We start from the raw sequence: 20203 nt of genomic DNA, 5'->3' as shown, positions 1-20203 counted from the left end.
CGAGTGGCTGTTTTCAGGTGGGAGGGCATGTCGGTGCCTCATCAAACATGAGTGTGATGGCTGCTGCTTTTGACTCTGTAATTACAGGCTAGGCATAAATCACAGAGAGGTACGACAGAGAGACAGAGGCAGAGAGATGCCTATGGCCTCAGGGGCCTAATGGGTCATGGTACAGAGAAACATTCTGCTCCTTTTAAATCCTCACTCCATCCATCCCGAATGTTTCAGTTTCTCCCTCTCAAACCAATACACAATCCCCGTTTGGCTGACAGGGGCTTTGACCTTTTTACAGCTGCGTCAGTCAGACAATTCTGAGTACTGAATGGCTTGTGTCATTTCCTCATTCCACCACCCTTTTTATTTATGGGGTGCCATTTGTTAAGTGGCTCGTGCTGAAAATAATAGCCACATTTCGTCATATTTAGCCAAAAATGTTAAAAAAGTGAACTTCTGGTCATATTTTTTTTGCACATTCACAATATGTGAACTTACATATAAGCCTATATCAGTAGTTTAATCCAAGTATAAAATTACACCTAAATGGTTGAATCTAAATTCAAAATGTTCGATGTAAATGTTAAATATTAATCAAAATTATAACTCTAAATACAGTAATGCGGACGGGGGTGGCCTCTGTTTGTGTATTTCCAGCGAGTTGTGTGCCACATGTAGTACACAGGTACTACATGTACAGGTTCGTACATGTCATGTATATGTCTGTCTGGATACAAACTGTGTCATTTTTGCCCGAGAGACAGAAAATAATTTGAAAACGCCCCAAAGGAATGTGGCTGAAAATGTGGCCTTCAGAGGATTCAGCCTGTGAATTTAGACACAGCCTATGTTACAATTCAAAGGCTTGGACCCTTTGATGAAGAGCACATTTTTGACTATGACAAGTCTATGTGAGGGAACAAAAGTCTTTTTGTAATTGGTGTTACTTCTTTTACATCTCTTTGGTTCATGTCTCTGCCCAGAGGTGACGTTAGTCAGACTTGAGCTGGGGCCAACGATGTTCAAGGTCAGGGTCCTTGATTTTATTCATTGACAAGAACAGATCTTGCGATGAAGGATTGTTAGAGAAAAAAAAGTTCTACAAAAGTTAAAATGAGTATTTTTCCAATTATTATGATTGTCATTCGACATTAGATTGTGTAATTTATTGGCAACACAGTGATCATTGATTGTCTATTGGTACAGCGGTTAAATAAAATATTTGTGAATTAAGCAGTGTAATATTTATGCTGCATCCTTCCTAAATGGGGTATAGGGCGACGCGCTGCTGTGGCTGCCACACAGTGCACCATGGTTGGCCACAATTCTCCCAACAGCACGTTGAATATCAGCGGAGACCAAAGAGAGGGAAATTGACTGAGCCCACCCGCCCAGGCTCACGGGCTACTTGGCTGTCACAGATTGCCTCTCTGCTGTGAGAACATGTGCATCCGAAGGAACCGGCAGGGCGCAAAGCAGGCACGTACTGAATTGACAGCTGACTGTGGGCATCTGTGGACATATCCACACAGTCCTGCAGCAGGAAGGCAGACTCTAGTGTTCATTATTTTGGAGCCTTATTTTAAAAACTTGGTGATCTAGTTCAAATTTGACACATCTGTTAATAATATTCTGTGTTGTGTCACAATTTGCCAGACATATGTTTGTCACTTTACAGGGTCTTTGAGCTCTCTCTTCACTCATGATACTATTTCTGCTTTATTGTCGTTATGTTGGTTGAATAAACTTGTTTAGCATGACTTTTGCACAGCTCAGTGACTGTACGTACTGTACTTTTCTATTTCCATGTGCGCCCTGTAATTTTCTGGTGACCAATCCAAAGTGTACATGACAGTATCTTGTCTTTTGTCCAAAGTCAGCTGGGGTGGACACTGGCCTCTGGCACTCAATGAAGGATCAATCAAGATGAATCCCACCTCTTGCCTGAATGCCTCTTTTCATCTGCACAGTATCTACAATATACCATATGTGATGTCTGGCATCTGGTTGCATGCATACATAATTGATACCACAAAGATGCCAAAAACCACTGCTGTTCGCTCAATGGTCAGACAAATCTCACAATGCTATTACCATACATGCTAATGATAAACATTAATTACTGTGAGATTTGTGTCAAATTAGTCACAGGTTCTATATTGTGAGATGACTGCAAATGTTGTGCTTTTAGTGTGCATGGTGAGTTCAAACATTAGCCAGCCCTGACCTTTTTTCTTGCAGTGGGGAGGTGTCATGGCAGCATGGGAAGAAGGGCTTTGCTGACCGCAGCAGTGTCCTGGAGAGGTAGAGCACCACACAGGCAGCCCCAATGAGAATGCCATGTGATCTCTGGAAAGTCAACAAGGCTTGGTCCACAGCTGGGCTTCAAGAGAACACAGAGCCCACACATAGCAACACCCACCTGCTGTGAGAAGAATAGGAACACGGCAGTCACAAACAACATTAGATTCTAGCCAGGAGAATTCTACCCTATGAAATGTGAGAGGACAGAAGGGATCTCCCGCAATTCAGTTTTCATCACCAAACATGCCCTTCCTATTTTTGGCACCCGCTTAATTTTTATTTTGATTAATAGTCGAGTCTGCATCTTTTTTTTATTTTATTTTAAATAATGCGATACAGCAGTTTAGAACCATAGGTCTGAACCCCCCCCCAACAAAAATGGCTCCCAGAGTTGATAAATTCCAAAATGGCTTTGGAGAGTCTGCATGTTCATAGCTAAAAAAGCCAGCCACATTTGTGAGTGTCTCATAGCTCACCTCATTTAATTTCTCCAGCCTGTCTTGACATGAGAAAAACTTCAGGCTCGCATTAAAAAACGCAAATGGAAAACAAATGGGGGACAAAAATTCATTATCGCATTGTATGAAAGGTGAAGCTTTAATTTACCCAAAAGATTAAGATGCCTTTTGCATCCCATTGAAATCTCAATGGTTATGTCCCTCCTTTTCCAAAGCATTGGCTTTGAACAAAGGTGCAGGAGAAGCGTCACAAGCAAAGAATATAAAAAGCACAATGTGGGAAAAAAACAGAGGGGAGTTGAGCATCAAAGGCTACCTGGCACAGCAGGACTGGCATGGGTGTGAACTCCCAACTTAGGACACTCAGCATGCTCTTCACCAATCGCCCCCTTTAGATCAGTCGTAGGCAGTAATTAAAACCATCATTCCCACTGCCTCAGTATCTCATTAGCCACACGACCTCAGGCCTTCATCCCTGCTTTTCCAAAAATATCACTCCGCATCAGCAAAGATGAGACCCTCACTTTTAAATGGAAGTATACGTTTTTGTATTTCATCAGAATACATCAGTGATAATGCATGACACGTTGGGCAATCACGGTTGAGCAGTCCGATTTGGATTAAGTACATTTTGTTTACGCCATCCTCCAAGCTCGCTACTGAGTAACTGTCGTTTTGAAATTGTAATTTTGCCCCCTCCCTGTACACAGATCATACACTGTGCATGAGGCATCAACTCCATTAAGGGAGAATGTTTATTTAATTTTGGAATAATAGCTTACAAATAGTACCTGGGGAAAAAATGTGTTTATTGAAGGAAAAAAAAAATGGATGGAGCAACAGTATCATTATTTACCAATTAACTTTGTCCTAATTATGTCTGGGGTTTTAACAATTTCTTTTCGGTTAAAAATGGGAACACCACAAAAATACTTTGAAGTTTGGGAGAACTAATTGCGATGTAGCAATTTGATGATGCACCTACCTGGAGGATTGAAAAATATTGCTATCCGTATGAGAATCTGATATTCTGCCCCGTAGTTGCTTGGTATCGGATCAACACAAAAATATACAGTATCACACACTGGTTGTCTTGGATGCCCCCTTGGCTCTCAACACACCACTCATTGTTTTCCTCTTCATGTGTAGAGTCTCCCATTTTTAAAAAACTGGCCAAGATGTTTCAAATTGTTGTGTGCGTACCCCCCTGAGGATCTAAGGACTGCCTCCTTCGCTCTTCGAGCGGGGCACTCAGTCAAGTGCAATACCTGTGTTTGAGTGGACGTGCCAATATTACAATATGTTATGGCACTGCAATAATACATTGAAGAACAGTAGTGACCTGAAAAAAAAATGAAATACATAAAGCAAATCCAAAGTACAATATAATGTGAAAGAATAACCCCCTAAATAGCAATGGTGTTTGTTCAAAAGGGAACGGCCGACAGGAAAACTAATCAGATTTGCGTTGTAGCAGCTGAAAACATCCAGCAGTGTTTGCCACTGCGAGACATTAAAATGAGGACAAACTGATACATTTGAAGCTGTTTCGCTTTCACTATCAAAGGGAAGATTTTGAAGTGGGTGAATATCTGTTGCAGTGGTCAGATTTAGCACTTTGGCTGTAGATTAAAGGAAACCCGTCTTCCCATGTTTAATTCAGTGTGAACCATGACTAACTCATGATACTGGGCTTCTGAAGTCAATTGAAGACTTCTTCAGTGGTGTATTTTAGAGTGTCTTTGTATCATGACAATGTTTATCTCGGGGAGAGGGTCAGAACAATATCGAGAATCACAGGAGGTTCATTTTATTCTTTGTTAGATTAGTTTGACAGTGTAGCAAGTGCGTCGCGATACTAAACCTTAATCCAGTGCATGTCATTAACCTACTTGGCATGGCTGCCAGGCTGTTTAGTGTGTTTGCTTGCAAGAGAGCTAATGGAAAAAAAAAAAAGATGTCATTAACACCATCATTTGTGCTTCATTCTGCCTTCTACTTAAATAAATGCTATCATGAAGGGCAAAAAGTTACTTGGGAGAGTATCCTCCATTTTGATGCATGGTCGAAGTCTTGTCAGTTTTGGGCTCTGTGTGACCTCTGACCTTTCTTTGCTACACTGATTTGAGGTGACAATAAATGTGGATCCGCGCCTCGTGCCACTAAAAACTGACAAACATTTGTTGTGTTTCCTCCTTGGCGTCATCATAATGTGAGTCGTTTTCAAAAGGCAGACGCAAGCTGGTTCTCAACCAAATTCAGCTAACTGACTCTCTCCACTGTGTTTCTTTGAGAAGCCTTTGATGTTAGCAGGGGGCTTCTGCACTTGCACTGATGGCAACGAAAGATACTTTAAGCGATTCTTTTTTATCTGGCAAGCTTAATGAAAGATTAATGGGTTTGATATTTCCCCTTGTTTATATTTTATTCAGAAAACAAGCAATGTTGCTTAGAATCTACGAATCATGATTTTGTGGCTCAGTGAAAGTCAGATCATGGTCATTGGCCCCAAGGACAATGAGAAGTATTGACTGTCATCTTACGACATGAAAACCCGTATCCCACTTAGCGGCGAAGTTTTGCGGGTGTTTGGGAAGGTAGCGAACGTTATCGTCTGGGTTCGTTCAAGGTCACAAACTTTTGCCAAATGTTCTCTAGATATTCGCCAGACAATGACCCCAGCTTTTCGTTTAAAATCGTGCCCAAAGTGCCTTCGGAGGGTTATTCTTTTACATATCCGTCATAACAATAAAGTCATATATTTTGTTATCACTGGTATTGTATGTTTTTTAAACAAAACTAATTCAAATTGTTAAATTGTCAGTTATTGTCGTATGTTTTATTGAGGGAAACATAGATGGATGGACAGATGGATGGGTTATGTTTTTATCGAAAATAATTCCCGTGACGCACTTCCGCTCGGGTATGAGCCCTGCAATATATAAGAAATTGAGCATCTTCATTGGCCTCAGTCGCTATCTGGCCAATTACTTAAACATATTATTACTTGGCCCATTTTCACCCTGACAGCATCAGGGTCACCCCTCCTTAAGACACAGAACTTGCACTCCGTGTCAGGCCTCATCCTCCACATATTTGCAAGAGGGGACGCATTTGCTCATAATGCACAATGGATACGCAATCGATGCTACCATGAGGCACGCCACATATGTGCGGTGAGTAGAGCAGAAAATTTGCTCAAGGAAGGAGAGAGGCAATCATTGCGTTGGCTGGGAAAGGAAATCCACCGAGCAATACATTATGCAAATAAAGATTGAGACAAACTCTTTTGTCTTTGTGAAGTCCCAAGAGGGAATTTTTGTGGAGTGAAGTGGTGACATTTTTTGGGTCGATGAATGTAAGGAATGAAGGAAGGAAGGAAGGAAGGAAGGATGGACAGTTAGTTGTTGTCAAAGCAGCAGAGTAACAAGCCCTGTGCGCTTTGGAACACACCTTGTGACCACATCTGTTGTCACTTTTTGTCTGGTAAAATTGTAGCATTATGCAAAAATGTCAAATGAAAACAGAAGCAGTAAAATAAAATGCAGCAGACTTTTCGAACGTTTTGACTAGAATATATGAAGTCAACACTGTCCTTGGCAGGTTGCATGCCTCCAATATTGCTCAGCTTCCAGCTCTTTCCCTCCCTCTATTTTTCAGCTCCTGGCTTAGTCCTGTGATTTTTTTTTTAACATGGTGTTCGTTATGGACAATCCGTGACAAGCACAGAAGTCCAATAACAAAACACCACTCGAGTTCTGATTGGTGGGGAGCGTTCCTCCCAATCACGCCCTTCCAGGTCGGACTCTCATTGCTCACGTGAGCATTGAAATCCCCCAGCAGAATGAGGGAGTGCCTAGCGGGAGCGCTCTCCAGCACAACCCCCAAGGACTCCAAAAAGAGTGGGTAGTCTGAGCCGCTGTTTGGTGCACAGGCACAAAAAACATTCAGGAAAGGCAGAGGGAGGCAAGCCTCTTGTCCACCAGTGTGAACCCCAATGTTCAGGGACTGAGCCGGTCTGCAGTCACCTGCTCTGTGCATCTCACCGTGGGCAACTTCTGAGTGGAAGAGTGTCCAACCCCTCTCGAGAGAACTGGTACCAGAGCCCAGACATTGTGTGGAGGCAAATTCACCTTTGGCACCTCTCACAGGTGGTGAGCCCATGGGAAGGGGGACCCATGTTGCCTCTTCGGGATGAGCCCAGCCAGGCCCCGTGGGTGTTGGCCTGGCCACCAGGTGCTCGCCAGCGAGCCCCACCTCCAGACCTGGCTCGAGAGGGGAGCCCTATTGACCGGTCAAGAGAAACCTTGATCAATATAATTTGCTCATCATAAGGGGTCTTTTGAGCTGTGCTTTGTCTGGTCCCTCACATAGGACCTGTTTGCATGGATGACGCTGCCAGGGGCATAAAGCCCCAGACAACTTAGCTCCTAAAATCATGGGGACACACAAACCCCTCCACTACGGTAAGGTGATGGCTCACAGAGGGGACTGCTGCATATTCTATTCATAATACCTGGATTTGCAGTGGCTCTTGGTGTAATGTTCCCTTGATTAAAAAAAGCAAAACAAAAAAGTACGAAACGAAGTGTTGCCCATGCATTCTTTTTATCCTCCTTCATCAGGTAAACCCAGACGGAAGACAAAAGCAGGTCGTTTCAGATGTAAATCTGATATCACTCAGATCTCAGACATGAAAGGCCTGCATTCATTTTCCTCGAAATGCCAAGTTCCATTTCAGATAGTGCGAAAATCAAATAAATACATAAGGACACAGCCATTTCAGAATAACTATTGACTGCAGTGTCTTCATGCAGCAAATATAGCTATACATTTGAAAATGTCTTCATCATTTATTTTTACTAAATTTATCAAATCCATATTTACCACTACTACTACTAGTAGTTTCAAATGCAGTAGTATCAGGAGAAGTACTACTGCTACTACTCCTCTTCAAGTAATAACTTATGTCTTTATTTCAGATTATTGTATTATAAAACATTCATCAGTTAAAACAAAAATGTTCAACAGAGGGAAACCAACGTTCCCATATTTACAGCCAGTCTTTGCTGCCCTCAAGTGGAATTAGCTCAAACTGCGTTTCATAACTCGCGCCCTCCATCAACACACAGTTAAACCGAATTACTGCGCTGAAAAGAAATAGTTCTGGAAACAAATCAGGGATAACTTTTTTTCCCCCCAAGACGTCAACTAACAAAAGATTTGGTCTAATTCAGAAGAGCTGAATTTTTATTTGCAAATGAAGTCTTCTTTAAAATATTGAACAGCGGTCTATTGCACTTTGCGCGCGGAATGATATTGTGAGTTACAACGCAAATGCACCATATTAATTAACGCAATTTGACCGTTGGCTTCAGAAACTTGTAGTCGCCGATAGAATTCTTTTTTCTGCGTAAGTATGAGAATCAAAATGTATGTAATTTACAATTTTGAACAGAAGTTCTTCATTTCTGTTATCCGCAGCTAATAATTTGTAATGAGACATCAACTTCGAAAAATAATTTGAATCATTGTCGATTAAGGCAAATGAAAATGTATTATGTCGCACAGTAAAGCTCTCAGAGACTAGACTGCTATTAGTTTTGATACTCGTTGTTGTCGAAATATTCACTGAATTAGCGAAGGTTAGCAGATTGGGCACATGGAAAGGATAATCCCAACGAGCAAGTGCTAACCGGGCCCAAACAAACGCTGGAAGCCTCGAACGAGATTTAATCGACTAATTATCATTTGGATCACTGCTCGTATATGGCCGTTTTGTGAGCCGTTTGCAGTGGATTCCCGTGCTGAAAAGTAACTTTGCATGTTTTTAAGAAATAAAGAAGAGGATTGAGGGGAAAATGGCCAGTCGAGAGCAAATGCCGACTCGAGCACGTTCACGATCAAGAGGCAGAGCACGTGGCCAGGATCCTGTTGCACCAGGGGTGAGCATCGCTCAAATGTTGCGATACACATTGATGTTGAATTGTCGCGTATCCGAAAACAAAATATAACTACATAGAAGCACAAATATTGGAGGCAACAGATGAATGTAGAATGTCTGCCCTCAAGTTGCAGCTTGTGGAGTTTTTCTGAGACGTGCATTCCATAAAGATATATGTAGAATGTACAGTATGTCACAATTTATAAGTGAAATTAACTTGCCTATGGAACCAGAAGTATTGTCCCAGCATTGTGTGCTGCTCATCCGACAGGCTACCTAGGAGCATCTGTATTTGCTTTCTATTTCATAAATTCAAAAAAAACAATTTAATCAGAGCACTGTGCTCATGACTAAATGCATATTAGGTGCTCTTCCCTTTGTAGAAACAACTGTTGTTTTAACGCATCACTTCTATGGATTTCACAACTGCCATTTGTCACGCGGCAGGCCATTGATAATTGTTCATACTTACTGCCTAATAGAAGTAAAATGAATTTTGACTGGAGTGTTGCTTTGAGGCTCTGAGAGAGCACACAGCTAGATTTGACATGACTTTCTTCAATTCATTGTCGCTCCACCAAGAGTGCATACATTTTTTTTACAAGGTATGCAAGTCACACACTTAAGTCCATGGGGCAATCTACTCAGCCCGAAAAGTGTGCAGCAGCGCCCCTTTTCCGACTTACGCATACGAGAAAATAGGCCCCAATAAGAAAAGGTCAGACCAGCCACAATTTTAAGTCAAGTCAGCTTCCAAGTTCAAAATAAAATGATGCACAATTTTAATGGTTTTGCTTCTATTTGGAAGCGGATCCTTGTGGCACATTGCATAATAGCTTCTGAACAATTGCTGTGGTGGCTGGCCTGACTGGGCAGACTACCTGCCAACGGCTGCATTCACTTTGAAACGGCAGCTAAAACATGTCACAGGAGAGCTGGCCAGATGGTTTATCTCGGTGTCGCTGCACGGTGGCCATCAAAATACGTCCTCATGCAAAACTGACTGCATATTGTTCTCTTATTGGGTGGTGATGCCCAGATAGGGTTGCATCTAATTGGTCGAAGTCACATCAAAGCATGTAATTGCACGAGTATTAATTTATTGTACGTCTTTGGATACACACATTGCATGTGCCATTATTGCGGTGACAATATTCTTGTGATCTATTGTGCACTTCTAATGGAGAGCAACGACATCCAGACGTTACATTAACTGACTGCAACTGTCATGGCAAATGTTCAACTTTTCATCCTCGTTGCTCTTGCAAGACTCTGGCACGAGAACCTGCACCGGAAGTTGCAGTAAAAGAAGAAGGTGGGCTTGTTGGTCGAGGGAGGCAGAAACAAAGTCTGGTACCATTTTCTGGAAAAGGTAAGTTTTCACTAAGATGTCATGGTTGTATTACAGGGTATAATCCTTTTGCCTGATTCTGCTCTTGAATGCAAGTTGCGCTCAGACTCCACGAACGTAGCCTGATTTGCACCCAACCGACACATTGCAGACAAACATCCACTGCTTTTATTTATTTATTTTTTTAAGTTGTGTTGACATGTCCGTAACTCACAGATAGCATGCTCAGGCTAAATTAGCATTAACCATATTGACCCGCACTTGTGTCCCATGGTCCTGCGTGACCATAAACTTTTTCCTTGCTCTTTGGACTGCTTTTGTCTGACTTCTACAAAAACCTCCCATCAGACGATACCTTGAGCAGCAGTATGCAATGATCAAGTCTGGTTGGTGCCACTTGCTCAATCCACACAGAACAAATTTATGATAGCATGTCAAATCAAACCGACATATACATAACTTTTTATAGAAGGAACACATTTTTCCAATAAATTATAACACCAACATAAAGCACAAAAAACACAGCACCAATAAAAATTTACATTTATATTGTAAAGAATTTGATTTTACAACAAAAATTCATCAAAGTTCTGTTAGAAAAAATAATAAAATCCCAATGGCCAGGGATTGAACCCCCAACCTCTGGGTTGGAGATGACCATTCTACAGCTGATCCATGCCGCTGCAAAGATCTAAAAGATTTCTCATTCTACAACCTTAGCGACCATCGTAAGCAACAAAACGTGTAGTCTGAACTCTGCATAAAAGTAGTTAATCTTGAGAAGTATGATGTCAGCTGTGTTTTATGTACTTTTGCTTACCTTGTCAACTGCTGGTTCTTTCTGCGCATCTTATATTGTAGCTGTTATGGAGATCTCAGCTGGATTTCATCAGGTGAAGATAGGAGAGAGAGGTGGACGCAGAGGAGATTTCTATGATGTCGGTATTAACACCAGGCAGACGATGGAGCATGTGAAAGCTTCAAAGTCTGGTATGTGACGATTTGAAAAGCTCAACAATGATCTGTTAAAAAAAAAAAAAAAAAGTTGTAAATCAATTACTTGTCTAAACCATTTTTTATTAATGAATTTGTGTCAAAACATTTTAATTTCCATTCTTTTCTTTAAAAAACAGCACACCATTCCAAATTGGCACAAACATGTTTCTGCACGAAAATCCCAGTGCTTTTAAAGTACCGTATTTTCCGCACTATAGGGCGCACCAAAAAGTCTTCCATTTTCTTAAAAGCTCACCGAGCACCTTAAAATCCGGTTCGTTTTTTGTATGGTCATTACGGTAATACGTTTTGACTCCAAGATGGCTCCTTCCTGGAGACATGTTATAACTTGCTGTTGGTTCAGTGAACTGTGTCGCTGCTTTATTAAATAAGTTTGTGTTGCAGCTCCGAAAAAAGGAGAGCTGTGGTGTTAATTAAAACAGTTTCAACAAATAAAGGTACAGTACGTCTTTGTCTGTCCCGTGCCTTCTTCCGTTCGACTCGAGAGGCGTTCAAGACCGCCTCCGAAAAACAAAGTAACGATGACTTCAATGAAACTACAAACATTGAAAATAATACATCAATACTGAAAAGCAAGCGAGGATATCACAAAATAAATTCTATAGCCACCCCTACAGAATTTATATTGTGAATTCATCATTTGTGAATGCATAACAAAGGAATAAATAACTATGACTGACATCGTGTTGTGTTATTTTGACTTCAAGATGGCGCCGCGAGAGTGGCTGCCTTTCCAGCAGCTCCCATTTTGTTCTTCTACTTCTTCCTCTCATAACTTTGCTGCTGTGAAGTGGGAATTTCTCCATTGTGAGACTATTAAAGGTTTTCTTATCTTATCTGGTCATACTGTTGGAGCTATGATAAAAGAAATACCAATGCGTTTTTCGGAGGCGGTAATGAACGCCTCTCGAGTTGACCGGAAGAAAAAAAGGGAAGGAGACGGACAAAGACGCACGGGTATTTGTTGAAAAAAGGAGAGCTGTGGTTGTGGTTTTTATTATTTTTTTAAACACAGACTTTGTTAATGGTTTTCACAGTCTCAGCAACTACAGGTACTGTACGTCTTTGCCCGTCTCCGTGCCTTCTACCGTTCCACTTGAGAGGTGTTCATGGCCGCCTCCAAAAAACGTAAATTAATTCTTACTTCAATGAAACCACGAAGAAAATCAAACGAGGAAATCACAAAATAAATTCTGTAGGGGGGATATAGAATTTATTTTGTGATTTCCTCGCTTGAGTTTCTGTTTTGATGCATTATTTTCAATTTTCGTAGTTTCATTTAAGTACAGTAATAGTTAATTTACATTTTTTCAGAGGCGGTCATGAACGTCTCTCAAGTTGAACGGACGCCTCTCGAGTTGAATGGAAGGAGCGTAGCACCATCTTATGGAGGCATTGTAGATTGCGCCTTTTAATGCGAAGTGTCTATTGTATGAAAAAATGTTTTACAAAATAGCCATTCATTGAAGGTGTGCCTCATAATCCAGTGCGGAAAATACGGAAATGTATTTTGAATTTTTAAAAAAGAAGCTAGATTCACCAACGGTTATGCAGGACGGTCGTTTCACTAACCACACTGCAGCACCCTATCGTTGACAGTCTCGAGACTGCTTACAAAAAAAAACCCAACAACAAAAATGAAAGAAGCTTTTTGGGTTCAAGGCTGGATTAAACATCAACAAACAAGAAGAGTCCAGTTGTCGTAATTCAACCTTTCGGAGTACCATGAGCCGGATGACTGAAAATCTACACAGACAAGGAGTCTACTTCGTCATATTGCGCACAGCAGGAACAGCACACAGCATACAACAGGGACAGCACAGGGTATCCGACATAATAATTGTGCGACGCAACAAATCACGATGAACAAACACCTAATTAACGATTGTTGCAGCCCTAAAATCACGGCTTAGCATGATTATTTTCTTACCTGCAATCTTTCGTTCTATTCTTGATGAAAATGGATGCTGGAATTTCTGTAGGGCAGGGGTCACCAACTTTTTTGAGAGTGAGAGCTACTTCGTGTGACCTGATTGTGTGAAGGGCTACCAAATTGATACAAGTCTGAAATAACATCTACAAATTACATTTAATAATATAATGTGTTGTTTTTAATACTTAATGATTTAAAATTTTAGGCTCTGATCATCTTAAAGATGTCTCACAATACTGCCAGGGTTTGCATTTGGAAATCATAATTTCAACTAGCAAATCACAATCATAGCACTGGTGGGCTATTGGTGTGGTCCTCGTGGGCTACCTGGTGCCCGCGGGCAGCACGTTGGTGACCCCTGCTCTCGGCCTTAATAACGTATCCATCTGAGTGCATGTTGACTTTTTCAGGAACAAGTGGCGCTGCTATTCAGTTGTCAGCCAACTTCTTTCGCATCGTGTCCCGCCCTCAGTGGGTTCTGTACCAATACCATGTGGACTTCAATCCACCAATGGAATCCCGTCGCCTTCGGTCAGCCCTCCTATTCCAGCATGTGCAAGTCCTGGGCTCTGCTCACTGCTTCGATGGAGCAGTACTGTTTCTGCCTCAGAGACTTCATAACAAGGTCAAGGCAATCTCCGCATTGACAACATACAGTGGCCTATGGCATAAAACAGTCGGTCTTGTCTTTGACTTAGAAAACGGAACAGTTATTGACATTTTTCTTGCATACAAATGCATGCCATGTGTTCAGGTAACTGAGCTGCAGAGTAAGACGAAGAATGGAGAGGATGTGCAGATAACTGTCATCCTGACTAATGAACTGCCTCCAACGTCACCAGTGTGCCTCCAGTTTTACAACATTATTTTCAGAAGGTCAGCTTTCAAGTTTGCATTTGATTTGCAGTGAACTATTGCATATAATCTTTCCACTGTAACACTTAATTTTTTTCATGTTCATCCCAAAATTTGTCTTGTGGCATCAAAGCAGTACTTTTATATTTGACAGGGGTATTAGTTGATTTTAAGAAACAAATAACAAATAAGGATACGTTCCCAAAAATTAGGCAATCACTTAATTTTGGAGTCAAAGTTTTCTGCCTTTTGGCACACATTTATTTGGTGTGCAAGGTCAGGAAGACAGTACAACGAGCTGAAGTGATGCCATGCATGATCGTAACCTGCCACCAATGTGGTACAGGCCAACTTCAGAGTAATATCTTACCAAATACCCTAATACACCGACGACACTGCCTTGTTGTTCGAGAATCATTTGGAACCGGAAATGAATGAATGTACCGGAACTGGAATGCTCAGTATACAAATGCCAAATCCTACTTATGTCCAAAAGTTATAGTGTCTCTCTAATTCCTTTGTATTTTTCCTTGAAGGATTTTGAGAATCCTTGGCATGCAACAGATTGGACGCAATTATTACAACGCCAACGATCCGCTCAACATTCCGCAGCACAGGTACATCTTGCTTTACTTTTAGAACACTATTTAAAACGTTTTGCTGAGGTATTTAAATTCAATAAAATGTTGTGTTGCTAGCATTGGGTTCTCATGAAAACGACTCTTTTTTTACTTAAAATCTCTTGGCTAATATCTGATACATGATTCAGAACCTGATAAGCACATAAGGATCTTTTTTTATTTTGATTTTTTTATTATTATTATTATTATTTTAAACAAATAGCCTTTAATGCTAAATATGTTTCCCAGGCTGACTATATGGCCAGGCTATACCTCAGCCATCTTGCAGTTTGAGTCATCCATCATGCTGTGCACCGATGTGAGCCACAAGGTGCTGCGTAGTGAAACTGTTCTCAACTTTATGGAGAACCTGAGGCAGAAGTGTGGACCACATAACTTCAGTGATATCTGTGCCAAGGAACTTGTTGGACTCATTATTCTCACTAAGTAAGAAGATCATTTTACTAGACATTATTTTCTACATTATCAATTGAAGTCGGTCTGAATGAAACGCATATATCAATTGACATGCGTTTCTTTGTTCTTAATTCTTTTTCTACCCACCCCTGTCATTGTTAGATACAACAACAAAACCTACAGGATTGATGACATTGCTTGGGATCAAACACCCTCCAACACATTCAAGAGAGGCGAGGCAGATATCTCCTTCAAGGACTACTACAAAAATGTTAGTACACACAATGCCATATTCAGTTCAGTAAGCACTGTGCCATGTGACGTCTTGTTTTGCCGACACACGTGTCACGTCATGAAAGCATTCCATTTACAGTAAAAGTGGCATTTGTTTTTGCAATGTTAATGACGACATAAAATAAAAATCAGATTTAACAAGAAATCCCAATCGGGCAATTTGCCCTATAGTTTGAAAGTTGTCCAAGAGCGAGCTCTCTGGTGCCTTCCGTGTAATGCACACTTTTTCCGCAGCCACCAAAGAGACAGCCCTCTTGCCCTTGGCCAATGTTGGGAAGAAAACTTTTCATTGATTGAATTTTCGGTGCATCATATACTCCATCTAATTTGGTTCATTGACTGCTTCTGACTTTTTTTAAAAAAAGCAATATGGCCTGGAAATCGCTGATAGCAATCAAGTTCTCCTGGTCAGCCACGTGAAGAGGGTAGCTCAAGGTCAAACTCCTGCTGGACCAGCTCTGCTCATCCCAGAACTGTGCTACCTTACAGGTACGCGATATACTAATTAAAAATCTCGATGTGAATTAGTCAACACCAATTCCAAATTAATTTCTTGATCCTTCTGATGATGACATTTTCTCTGACAGTGCAATTCTTTTGTGGTAAGGGTTGAGAGAAGACAACTCTTTAAATTGTTAGCAAAGTACTTGTCACAAACAGAATTGAAACTCCTTTGTCAAGGCTTGACTGACAAGATGCGAGCAGACTACGCCATCATGAAGGACCTCAGTATGCACACCAAACTGGCCCCCGAACAGAGGGTAGGACGCCTTCTCAGATTTTCTGCCGCCATAAACAAGTAAGTGTCCACTTTTGTCCAAGTTAAGACTATCAGAGGAGGGTCCTGCCCATCACTATCTCTGATTGGCTGAAACCATGATATCAATGTTCGTTGAGTGAGGCTTTAGAGTGGAGGAGACCTTTTTCATCATCAAAATGTCTCAGACTATGGAAGCGAGCACATATTTCTGACAAAAGATGCCTTATTCGATGAAGCCAAAACAACAATGGACACTTCACTCAATGTACATTTATTTATTTAGCTAGTTAGTTCTTTAAAGACGAGACATAGTTTTATTTTAATAACTTTGACATCCCACACCGCTAGGGGGCAGTGCTGTTTTGGTGATGCGGAGAGAGCGCACAGGGTTGGAGGGAGTTGTTGTTATGCATGTGAGGAGAGCAGTTGCTAAATAAAGAGATCTTGAGTTTAAACACACGTGGAGTTGTTATTCATGCCCACAAAATTGAGCTGGAAACACAATTGATTGAATTTCATCATTTCGGTGGGTGTGTTTTTCATAAACCCATGATTTAAATGACATGCTTTATTTTTTGATTTAGTCATTGTAATAATTGCAATACTTTTCGTGATAATGGTCGTGACATGAACTTTTCAGACTGTGTTTAACTGTTATGAGGAAACACTGCTAAATTTTAAATTTGGCCATTTTAGCTTTTGCCTGACTTCATAGGGATACTGAAGCACAGGCAGAGTTGCAGAAGTGGGGACTCCAATTTGACAAGCAGCTCCTGAACCTGACCGGCAGAGTCCTCCCACCAGAGAGGATTTTCCAGGAATCAAGATCGGTATAAATGCTTCAGAGTTGCATTTTTTCCCTTCTTTTAAGTTGAAATCAATCTTGACGGATTTGTCCTTTAGTATGGTTACAACCCCCGGACAGCTGAGTGGGCCAAAGAGATGCGTGGGTTGCCTGTGATTTACTCTCCTCCTCTGCAAAACTGGCTGCTGCTTTATACTCAACGGAACAGCAGAGAAGCTCGAAGCCTCCTGGAGACTCTGTACAAAGTTGCAGCCCCACTTGGGATCTCCTTACAAAAAGCTCAAGTGTGAGGGCCATTAAAAGTCTAGAATGACCCATGTTGTTTAACTCCAGCCTTTGTCGTTAAACTCTTGGGCTTCCCCCACATTAGGATTGAGTATGAAGATCATCAAGAGTCTCTGCTGAGGGCCCTGCAGCACAACGTCAGAACTGAGACACAGATGGTTGGTGGCAAAATGTTCTACAGTTAATGTACATGATTGATTGAAATGTAATTGACTCAGTGGGTTAAATGTTGCCAAAATGGATTGAAGTGATGAATAAAGCAAATGTCTTACACTTGTTCGTAGGTGGTGGTGGTCCTCACCAGCAACAGGAAGGACAAATATGACAGCGTTAAGAAATACCTGTGTGTGGCTTGCCCCACTCCCAGCCAGTGTGTTGTGGCCCGCACCATCAGCCGACCTCAAGCCCTCATGACTATTGCGACCAAGATTGTACTGCAGATGGCCTGCAAGATTGGCGGAGAGCTATGGAGTGTTGAAATACCTGTAAGTCCACAGGCATGGCCTCAGCAAGATATGCAAGAAATTTGTACAGAGTTCCCCTGTCCCGGAAACTCTTTAGACATTGTTCTAATCATGGGAAATGACTCTTGGTTTTCTGCTTGGGAAGCAGCTTGTGATGAAGGTAAATTATGTAGATGTTGTCCAATTTCCTTCATCTGAAAGTGAAGTGCTAGGTGACCCCTCTGAGTTCCCTCTATAGTACAGAAGTTGAGCCCCCCAAAAAGGCATTGATTTCAAGTCACGATGCTGACTTTGACATTAAACCCTCAACAGATAACCTTTAACGATGGCAAAAAGTATTTGTACTAGAAATCACACTTGTGGATGGCAAAACAGGAAAGTTTGAAATAGTTTCTGAACAACTTAGATGTCTTGTTGCTCAAGCATGGACTGTTGGTATTGTTGGTCGCAGTCAATAAATCCACAGTTCTTTGAGGGCAGTGAAGTCATACAAAGAAAAACAAATCCAACATTGTTCCACTCACTTTTGTTGTGTGCAGCTGAAGCAGCTGATGATTGTGGGTATCGATTGCTTCCACGATAATGCTGCTGGGAAAAGGTCCATTGGGGCTCTGGTGGCCAGCCTCAATCAGAACATGAGCAGGTTTGGGAAAAGAACCAAGACATTGCACAGCTTTGACTCTGCAACAATGTGTAACGCACCTTTTTTTTTAGATGGTACTCAAAGGTCAAACTGCAAAGCAGAGGTCAGGAAATTATGGATGGACTGAAGATGGCTTTTGCTGGCAAGTTCAAAATCCAAATCCCGTACCCTATACAAAATCATAAAACCTTAGTGCTACTCTCCATGCAAAAATTTGCTTTGCAGGCGCGCTCAAAGACTACTACAAATTCAACAAATGCTTTCCGTCCCGCATCGTTGTGTACCGTGATGGCGTGGGCGACGGCCAGCTGCACAATGTGGTCAACTACGAGGTGGCCCAGATCATCGACTCTGTCAAGTCCATGGGCGAAGAGTACATGTGAGTTTTCCTTCAGGTGACACTTGAGTCAACGTGGCACTTTTGAACTATTATTTGTATTTTTTTTGTACTGTCGATCCATTTGGCCAGGCCCAAGCTGAGCATGGTGGTGGTGAAAAAGCGCATCAACTGCAGGCTCTTTGAGCACAGCAGTGGAAAGGTCTTAAACCCCCCACCAGGGACAGTGGTCGACACAGGGGTCACTCGTCCGGAGTGGTACGTTTATTCCACATTGAGGATAATCGCGATCATGTTTTCTTTGGGAGGACCACAATGATCTTCATTTGGCAGGTACGACTTCTACATTGTGAGCCAGGCGGTCAACTTTGGAAGTGTCTCTCCTACCCACTACAATGTTGTGTATGACACCAGTGGACTGAAACCGGACCATATGCAGCGGCTCACCTACAAGCTGTGCCACATGTACTACAACTGGCAGGTAACTCACCATATTCAAACCCCAATTCCAGTGAAGTTGGGACATTGTGTAAAATGTAAGTTAAAAAGAAAATGCAAATAGTTTTTAATCTACATTCAATTGAGTTTTTTTTGTAGGGCTGTAATTAATTTTATTTTGCCGGTTAAGCTATGAATCAGATACAAATAAACTGACTTGACAGATATTATACTTAAAACCAAGGAATCAGACTCGGGTGCAAAAAAAAAGAAAAAGACGTGACCGGGACATCCCTCTCTTTTTAAAGTAATAAACATTAAAATTCCAACTGTGCCTTTCTTTGCAAATATCCCATGCTATAACATTCAGACCCACGGTTAAAAAAAGCAAAGCGGCAAATATATGTACTTATCTCAAGTGGCACATGGTGGGTGACTGGTTGAAAGCAAGGGATGGATGAGAACTAACTGCCGTCTTCACTTCTCCTACCTTGCCACCCAGTGTAGGAAGCAAGTACTGCAATACAGTGCGGTCAAAGAACACAGCCACTGTCAAGTGTTCATTACAGCCTGTAATGCGGCCCCCGAAAATTATCTGAGTCAAGGATCATTTGGATCCGGAATCGAAAAAAGGAACTGTAACTGGGGTTTATCGTAAACGGCAGAATATTGGGCACTGTTTGTAGCATTTAAAATATTCAACCTGACAGTTTCCTTTATTAATGAAGTAGACCCCAGAATCTGCTTCCTTTGGCATGTCCATGTGAACTATTTCCTACTGTTTGTAGGGGATCATCGCAGTCCCTGCCCCTTGTCAGTATGCCCACAAGTTGGCCTTCCTTGTTGGTCAAAGTCTCCACAGGGAACCCAATATGGAGCTGGATGACCTCCTCTTTTATCTGTAGGGAGGAAGCTTGCCTGTATGTTCATGCCTTGTGCAAATTGCATGCTGTCTGTACCCTTGAGAGGCTGTTCAAATCAACACCCTTGTACTTTTTTCCTCACACACACACACACATATATATATATATATATAGAGGCTATTTCTAAGAAGGAACATCTTCAATGTGGAATAACAAAAGACCGGGATACCTGGATTTTACGTTTGTGCCCAAAATGTTCGTTGTGGTTCCATATCTAAGCATAGAGACGTGGACAACCTCTCATTTGTTGAGATTGAAAATGCTTGTTCAGCAGTTGGTTAATTTTATGTGTTATTGATTGCCTTGAAGTTTCGCAACAATGTGCCTGCAGAAAGTTTTTTTTTATTCTTTTTGAAGAATC

At 41.5% G+C, this 20203-nt stretch overlaps 1 protein-coding gene across 2 annotated transcripts; it reads left to right on the top strand.

Annotated features, from left to right (window-relative positions):
- The first annotated feature begins 8604 nt into the window (after positions 1–8604).
- On the top strand, positions 8605–20172 carry piwil1 (piwi-like RNA-mediated gene silencing 1). Of its 2 annotated transcripts, XM_086111246.1 has the most exons (20): positions 8605–8701; positions 9970–10072; positions 10913–11041; positions 13412–13626; positions 13756–13877; positions 14393–14473; positions 14726–14923; positions 15056–15164; positions 15553–15676; positions 15869–15986; positions 16663–16777; positions 16851–17038; positions 17123–17195; positions 17322–17522; positions 18041–18144; positions 18216–18286; positions 18370–18523; positions 18614–18739; positions 18815–18962; positions 19708–20172. In XM_086111246.1, the coding sequence occupies exons 1-20, from the start codon at positions 8618–8620 to the stop codon at positions 19822–19824; spliced, it is 2580 nt and encodes an 859-aa protein (XP_085967372.1). In that variant the 5' UTR covers positions 8605–8617; the 3' UTR covers positions 19825–20172. The 2 variants fall into 2 exon arrangements, with proteins under 2 accessions (XP_085967372.1, XP_085967371.1); XM_086111245.1 differs by having other exon boundaries at positions 13412–13877.
- Positions 20173–20203: the final 31 nt, after the last annotated feature.

Source organism: Hippocampus guttulatus, chromosome 5 (assembly GCF_054856545.1).
Source record: "Hippocampus guttulatus isolate MCC_2025c chromosome 5, RoL_Hgut_1.0, whole genome shotgun sequence".
Taxonomy (NCBI): Eukaryota; Metazoa; Chordata; class Actinopteri; order Syngnathiformes; family Syngnathidae; genus Hippocampus; species Hippocampus guttulatus.
The sequence above is the reverse complement of the archived record's forward strand: the minus strand, read 5'-3'. Positions and strand labels throughout refer to the sequence as shown.

Coding starts and splice junctions, on each gene's coding strand:
- piwil1 (XM_086111245.1), top strand. CDS start 8,618: ATGGCCAGTCGAGAGCAAATGCCGACTCGAGCACGTTCACGATCAAGA. Junction 13,878..14,392: donor TACAACATTATTTTCAGAAG/GTCAGCTTTCAA, acceptor TTTTCCTTGAAG/GATTTTGAGAATCCTTGGCA. Junction 18,963..19,707: donor ACATGTACTACAACTGGCAG/GTAACTCACCAT, acceptor TACTGTTTGTAG/GGGATCATCGCAGTCCCTGC.